The sequence below is a fragment of the Indicator indicator genome, chromosome 21 (assembly GCF_027791375.1).
Source record: "Indicator indicator isolate 239-I01 chromosome 21, UM_Iind_1.1, whole genome shotgun sequence".
NCBI classification, from domain to species: domain Eukaryota; kingdom Metazoa; phylum Chordata; class Aves; order Piciformes; family Indicatoridae; genus Indicator; species Indicator indicator.
Genome location: NC_072030.1, coordinates 19275301 through 19282671, shown reverse-complemented (window position 1 = coordinate 19282671; position 7371 = coordinate 19275301). Strand labels below are relative to the sequence as shown.

General features: G+C 49.8%; 1 protein-coding gene across 1 annotated transcript; it reads left to right on the top strand.

Annotated features, from left to right (window-relative positions):
• Positions 1-343: 343 nt before the first annotated feature.
• Positions 344-7028, top strand: LOC128974091 (small kinetochore-associated protein-like). Its single transcript, XM_054390604.1, has 8 exons — positions 344-361; positions 2874-3000; positions 3130-3186; positions 3416-3509; positions 5222-5336; positions 5588-5649; positions 5784-5846; positions 6712-7028. Exons 1-8 carry the CDS (start codon positions 355-357, stop codon positions 6844-6846), a joined length of 660 nt encoding a protein of 219 aa, XP_054246579.1. The 5' UTR covers positions 344-354; the 3' UTR covers positions 6847-7028.
• The last annotated feature ends 343 nt before the right edge of the window (positions 7029-7371 follow it).

The window sequence follows — 7371 nt, the reverse complement described above, 5'->3', positions numbered from 1 at the left end:
CAAGAGGCTCCATCTGACAGTGAGGAGAAACTTGCTTAGTGTGGGGTGCTGGAGACCTGGAGAAAGGCTGCCCAGAGAGGCTGTGGAATCTCCTTCTTTAGAGGGACTCCAAACCCCGCCAGGACACTGTGCTCCTGGGCAAGCTGCTGTGGGTGACCCTGATTTATCAGGGCGCTGGAACTGGATGACCTCCAGCGACCCCCTCCAACCCCCGCCCCGCACTCAGCTCTCACCCTCGCTCGTCGACGCATTGCGCCTGCGCCGCTCGCTGAGGCGGGGCCGGGCCGGGCCCTGCGCAGTCGCTGTTTGGAGGCGGCTAGATTCTAACGGCGTTGGCGCGAGAGCGTGGCAGCTATGGAGGGTAAGGCTCCGTTTTCTCGCATTCCTCACCCAGCGTGGGCTCTTTTCAGGTGCGTTAGCGCCGCGGGCTGTCGGGAGGAAAGGCTGGGCCCGGGTCTCCTCCGCCATGGGACAATGGAGTCCTGGGAGCCGGGTTGGGAACGGGGTTGGGCTGCGGTGGCGGGGGGGGCGGTGTATGTTTCGGGAACTGCTGGACCCGTGGTGGTCTTTGCCGGAGTGCTGGTGGACAACAAGTTCACCATGAATGACCAATGTGCTCCTGTGACCAAGAAGGGCAACAGTCTCCTGGGGGGCATGAAGAAGAGTGTGGCAAGCAGGTTCTTCACCCCACCCCCCCCACCCCCCCCCCTTACTCTGCTCTAGGGAGGTGTGATGGTTTGAAACTGTCTTTTTATTTTTTTCTTTGCAAAGTTCAGAACAGAGAAAGTGAAAGAATGTAAATAAGTCGCTATTGGGTGTAAGAAAGCAAAATAACGATTGTTCTAAACACTTCCATTGGATAGATAGAAATGTTTAAGAACTATTACCCAAAACAAAGTAGGCATTCTGCACATTCTGCGTTCTGCAGTGGAGGCAGTTGCTGGGCTGTCTGGCTGCTGTTTCTTCTTCTCTTCTGGCTGAAGATAACACACTGACCTTGGCGAGCTAAGTTAACAACTTTCTGCTTAACTAACTCTGCTTCTCTGTCCAGGGGGGTCTGGGGGGGAAGCTCCTGGGAGAGGGAGGCCCCTTTGGGAGGGTCCCCTTGGGGGGAAGCAAAGGGAGATCGGTTGTGCTTTTTCTGTTGATTATATATATATATATTGTAAATGTTGTGAATTTTGTATATTTGTACATATTCATTGCATTTCTCTGCTTGTAAATACAGCCTTCATTTGCTTCCAGACTGGGCTAGCCTGGTTATTGTCGGTGGGGGGGGAATTTCAGCTCACACCGACACAGGAGGACACAACTGGAGGTGTGGGTCCAGTTCTGGGCTCCTTAGTTTGAGGGACAGGGAACTACTGGACAGAGTCCAGTGGAGGCTCTGAGGATGCTAGGGGGCCTGGAGAACCTCTGTGAGTTGGAAAGGCTGAGAGCCCCGGAGCTGTAGGGCCTGGAGAAGAGCAGCTCCGGAGGGATCTGAGCAGTGCTCAGCAAGAGATAAAGGACCTGTGTGGGACAAGAGGCTGGGGCCAGACTCTTGTCAGTGGTGCCCAGGGACAGGACAAAGGGCAAGGGGCACAAACTGGAACCCAGGAGGCTCCACCTGACCATGAGGAGAAACTTCTTCAGTGTGAGGGTGCAGGAGCCCTGGAGCAGGCTGCCCAGAGAGGCTGTGGAGTCGTCTCCTCTGGAGAGACTCCAAACCTGCCCTGGCCATTGTGCTCCCGGGCAAGCTGCTTGTGGGTGCCCTGCATTAGCAGGGGATTGAACTGAATGATCTCCAGAGGTCCTTTCCAGCCCCCACCAAGCTGGGATGTGTGAAATCCAATTACAGGCTTTATTCACCTACTTGGTCTCTCAGACTTTGATTAACACCTTTTTTTTTTTTTTTTTGCTAAATATGTACCTTTGTGCCTTGCTTCAGTGCTGGGAGCCAGCGGTTGCTTAAAGCCAGATAAACTTTGCTTGGAGGCACTAATTCCCCATGTGTTCTTTTGGAAATGTATCAACCCAACACCACCACGGCCGCTGAACCATGTCTCCAGATTTTTTGAACACCTCCAGGGCTGATGACTCCACCACTTCCCTAGGCAGCCTGTTCCAATGCCTGACCACTCTTGCAGGAGAGAAATTGTTCCTAAATCAAATCTAAACCTCCCCTGGCACAATTTCAGGCCATTTCCTCTCATCCTATCACCTGATACTAGGGAGAAGAGACCAAGCCCCACCTCAGTGCAACCTCTTTTCAGGGAGCTGTAGAGAGCAATGAGGTCTCCCCTCAGCCTTCTCTTCTCCAGACTAAACAACCCCAGATGCCTCAGTGTTCCTCATAGGACTTGTGCTCCAGCCCCTCAATGTGAAGGGCCCAAAACTGAACCCAAGATTTGAAATGTCACCTGTCCAGGGGGACACAGAGGATCACAGAGCACTGGAACAGGCTCCCCAGAGGGGTTGTGGAGTCTCCTCTGAAGACTTCCCAGCCCTGTCTGGATGTACTCCTGTGCTGGATTCTATGTCCCTGCTCTGGCAGGGAGGTTGGACTCGGTGATCTCTGGAGGTCCCTTCCAACCCCTAATATCCTGTGAGCCTCTGACAATCCCTGCCCTCGTCCTGCTGGACACACTCTTGCTGATGCAGACCAGGATGCCGTTGCACCTGTGCACACGCTGGCTCATCTTGAGCCTCTGTCATCATCTCCATGGTGACCGCTCCGTTGCTGCTCTCAACCACCACCCCCAGGATCCTTTTCTGCTGGGCAGTTTCCAGCCACTCTGCTCACAGGCTGGAGCTTTCATCCAGTAGTTTTGTGTGTTATGGTGCTCTCTTGCTGACTGGGGTGCTTTCACTGTTGTCTTTTTTTCTTGAAGAAACACAAACAGCTTTTTCTTCAAAGAAACCATGTGGCATCAAAGCAGCAGAGGTGGAGTTCAGCAAAGATCCCAACTTCTGTTCAAGTGTTTCAATGGAAGGTGTCTCAAAAGCTACAAAGCAAGGGTAAATGGAAGTAAAATGCTGATGGATTTACTTGGCAAATGGCTTAAAGATGGCTTTGCATTTTGCAGACTTGGTCGTCTGCCAGAATGTGGTGGTCTTCTAGTAATTGTATTTTACCCATCTTTTAAGGTTGCCTAAATCTGTCAAGAAAGTGGAGCCACCTTCAAAGATGACAGCCGCAAGAGGGTATGTATCCTCAAACCTCTGTTAGCTGCCCTCATGTAGCAGTGCTCCCTCTTGGAGGCCTGTGATGAACTCTCGCCCATGTCCAGCTTTCTTGCCAAGTTTGCTGATGAAAGCTCTTGGTCAGAAAGAAGAGCAAATGCTTCAAAAAAGGGCATGCTTGTAGAAGCAAAAGAGCAAGTATGTGGTACTTGTGGGTTTTCCCCTAAATCTTTGATGTTTGACTCTACAGACTTCCCAGAAAATACAGTCTACAAGCAGGGCTGCAGATGAAGGTGTTGGAAACAGAAAATCAGCAGTTACGCTGCAAACTGACAGAAGCAGAGGTAAGAAGAAGGGGGGAGATAAATAAATCATTGAGTAATTCTTACATTCTGATCCCCACAGGATCACATCAAAGGCTTTACTGCTCCTTTCCTCTCTCCATTAGAAGTCAGTAGAGTTTGTGTGGGCTGGGTTTTCTCCTCTGTTAACTGTCATATCTGCTAGAACCTGGAAATCAGCAGAGATGCAGAGGTATTTGGATGGATCATGCACCCAGATTCCTGTTAAATAGTCATCAGAGCTCACAACTCTATACTTCAATGAAAATTTATTTAAAAAGCCTCAATATTGCCAGATACTTCCTAGCTACATCTGCAGAAACTGTAAATAATCACTTGCCACTGATGGTTTGAGGTCTATCAGTTCTTTTCTTTCCATAGCTCCTAACTTACGGTAGATACTCAATTTCCTTGTTCGTTTTGCCCATCTCTCCTCACCTGAACCCATCAGAGTGTAGTGTGAAAGTGCATGCAGTGTTGCAGCTGTGGGTTCAGGAATGGGAGTCATCTATTTTTAGTAAGAAAGAAAGGCTGGTGGAAAAGGACCTGGTGGTGTTGGTCAGCAGTATCTGAAGATGAGCCAGAGTGTGCCCAGGTGGCCAAGAAGGCCACCTGCAGCCTGACCTGTTACCAGCAGGGCTAGGACAGAATCAGGGGAGTTGGGCTAGATGATCTCTGGAGGTCTCTTCCAGCCCCAGCATGCTGGTATTCAGTGATGTTTGTCTCAAGCTTGATTTAAGTGCTTTTGAGACCTCCTGTGAGATGTTCAAATAACTTCTGACCCTGTCAGCTGGATCACCCTAATCCACAGGCTTATTGATTCTCTTGGAGAGCTGCCTTCAACTTGTGAGGCTGATCAGCTTGTCCCGTTGCCTGGTGATATCTGAAGCAAGCAGAGAATAGTGTTGTGGATAAAGATTCCAAGATATCCTTTTCTTCCCAGGCCTTATATGCTCTTCAGTGCAGCAAACTCCTGGATTATCTGTATGTCCAAGAGAGAGCAGAACGAGAGACACTGGGGTTGCATAAAAGGAATTTATGTCTCAAATATTTTTTTTTTTTTTTTTTTTTAGTAATAGCTCCAAGGTGCAGATGTGATCAGTGCATGAATCACAGAATGGTAGGGGTTGGAAGGGACCTCTAGAGATTGAGTCCAACCCCTCTGCCAAGGCAGGGTCACCTAGAGAAGGTCACACAGGAACACATCCAGGTGGGTTTGGAATCTCTCCAGAAATGGAGACTCCACCACCTCTCTGGGCAGTCTGCTCCAGGTTTCCACCATCCTTAAACTAAAGAAGTTTCTTCTCATGGTTAGGTGGAACTTCTGATGCTCAAGTTTGTGCCCTTCACCCCTTGTCCCATCAGTGGCCACCACTGAAGACAGACTGGTCCCATCCTCCTGATACCCACCCTTGAAGTATTGATCAGCATTGATGAGATTCCCCTCAGGCTGCTCTTCTCCAGCCTAAAACGCCCCAATTCTCTCTGCCTTTCCTCATCAGAGGGATGTTCCAGTCCCCTCAGCATCTTTGTAGCCCTGAATCCTTTCAAGAAGCAGGAATAAGGGTCAGCAACAGACATATTTGCTGTGGTGGCAGAGACAGGCAAGATCTGATCCTTGGTGCTAGTGGAGCACTTGTTGAGCCAATAGTGATGCTAATGAGAAGAAAATCTCCTTGGAAACTTGATTTAATTACAACCTGTGTCCATGACAGGGTACTATAAAGGATTTGAAGGAGGAGAAGGGATTGCTGATGCTAGAAATTGAGAAACTCAAGAAGTCTCAGGAGGATTGCATGACGATCTTAGCAAGAAGAAACATTGATCCTGGTAAGGACTGTGCACTTCACGCTTTCCGGTTCTCTTCATGAAATGTTTGGACTCTGCTTCCTAGTGCTGCTGTAACTCCCAGGTGGGACTTTTTTGAAGCTGAAGAGAAAAAGCTGCTTCCTGTGGTAGGCCTTGTCCTACTTTGAAAATTTAGTCTTTGTGGCTGTAGAAAGTTACTTTGAAAAGCTGTTAGCTTTTGAAAGTAAAATTATCTGTGCATTAGAGGTTCACCAATGCATCCCATCAATTAGTTACAGGCAGCAAGATTTTGGAGGAGGAAGAGAAGGCCCAAGAATACCAGAAGCACACACAGGTAAGAAAATTTTGAAAGAGCAGTCAGAGTTAAATGGGTTTTGAGAGGTCCTGTGAGCTTACTGAGGTTGTGGAAACAGCTGCTGATACCCCCTTTTTTTCACATATGAAACTGCTTTTCTGTTGGCTCCTCAGAAGCTTGTGGAAGAACTGAAGCAGTTTAATCGAGCAGCTGTAGAAGAAAGGGAGGCACGTCAGGTAAGACACTGACTTTGTGAAGATTGTGACCTCCTGATGCTGTGTGACATCCTGTGCTTCTCCCAGCACTGCTCTGCTCTCCGAATGACCCAGAAAGCCTGCAGCGTTTCTCCTCGTGTTACACACAAAGCACAGCTGAGGGTCACAGACAGGTTTGCGTCGAAGGGACCTTTAAAGGTCATCTAATACAGTCATTAGGAGAGCATCTTTAATCATTTCCAGTTCAATCATACAATTGACCTTGAAAAAAGGCAGTGAAGGTGACATTAATGACTGGTAGCTTTTAATTCAGGTTGGATCAGTTCCAGAGTAAAGGTGGTGTCAGCACTGGACCAGAGCTGTCCCTGCTTAGACCAGCTCCTCTCCAGAGAGAGTTTTTGAGGCTGTTGCAGGTGATTGCAAGCACCACTAGCAGAAGACTGGCTGTTAAATCAAATCTTCTGAATTCCAGTTTAACTTGCAGACTCTGACCTCAGGTTGTCTCTCTGGGAACTGAGGGCACACAATCAGCTTCAATAACATCTACCTGCTGACCAAGAGAGTCACTAAACTGTAATTGTGTGACTCTTGGTAACAGACAGTGAATCACTGTAAGACTTTCTAAACTTTGGTCACAAACTGAGGTTTTCCTCAAGGAAATGAGGTCAGAGACATCCTAGTCAGGGCAGACTGATCTTAGCTTAGCAGGAAAGATCCTGCTGAAGAGCTCAGGTGCTTTAGGTGGAGCTGCTTTAGAAATTAACTTTGCTCTTCAGTACTTTGGTGTTAGGATGTGTGTTCCCCAACCTCTCTAAACCTTATGTGCTTTGATCCCTGCTGTCCCCCAGCCTCTCTGAACATTGTGTTCCCCAATGTCTTCACACAGGCATGGATGGCCAAGGGGCAGGCAGCCAGAGCCGAGATGCAGCAGCAGGCCATGAAGAAGCGTGCCTTCCATCAAGCACAAATGAGGAAGAGCATGGCAATCCTCAAGGAGGTTGATCAGCTCCTGGAGATGTGAGCTGGAGGCTGGGCTGTACTGTACTCTGTGTTTTGATGGTTTCTTCCATGTTCAGGGGTTACTTCTCAAAACCAGATCTTACTTGGTGGCCTTAACCAGGGGGGAGGGTGCGTTGCAGGAGTTGGAGCAGGATGGGTGGTTATGGTGTGCGAGTTGCTCACAACCCTTGGTGCTCTCCCCACACCTGCCACGGCCTCGCCTGGCCCCTCTTCAGTGCCCCACTCACCGGTGCACGGCCGTCTATCACTATTTGTTCCCTCGTTTTAACTATCTGTGCTCTTAACCTATTAAAGTTATTCCAACCGCACGGAGACTCCCCCCTTTACAATTCGGACCAGCCCCGCCCGCTCCTTCCGGCCCCTGGAGAGGCGGGGCGGCGGGGCGGAGCTGGGCCGCGCCGCGCCTGCGCAGAGGGTGGGGCCTCGGCGGCAGCGGTGATGGCGGCGGCAGCGGTGATGGCGGCGGCGAGGCGGGCAGCGCTTGGTGCAAGGCTGCGCGGAGCCCAGCGCTGGCAGACGCTGTGGC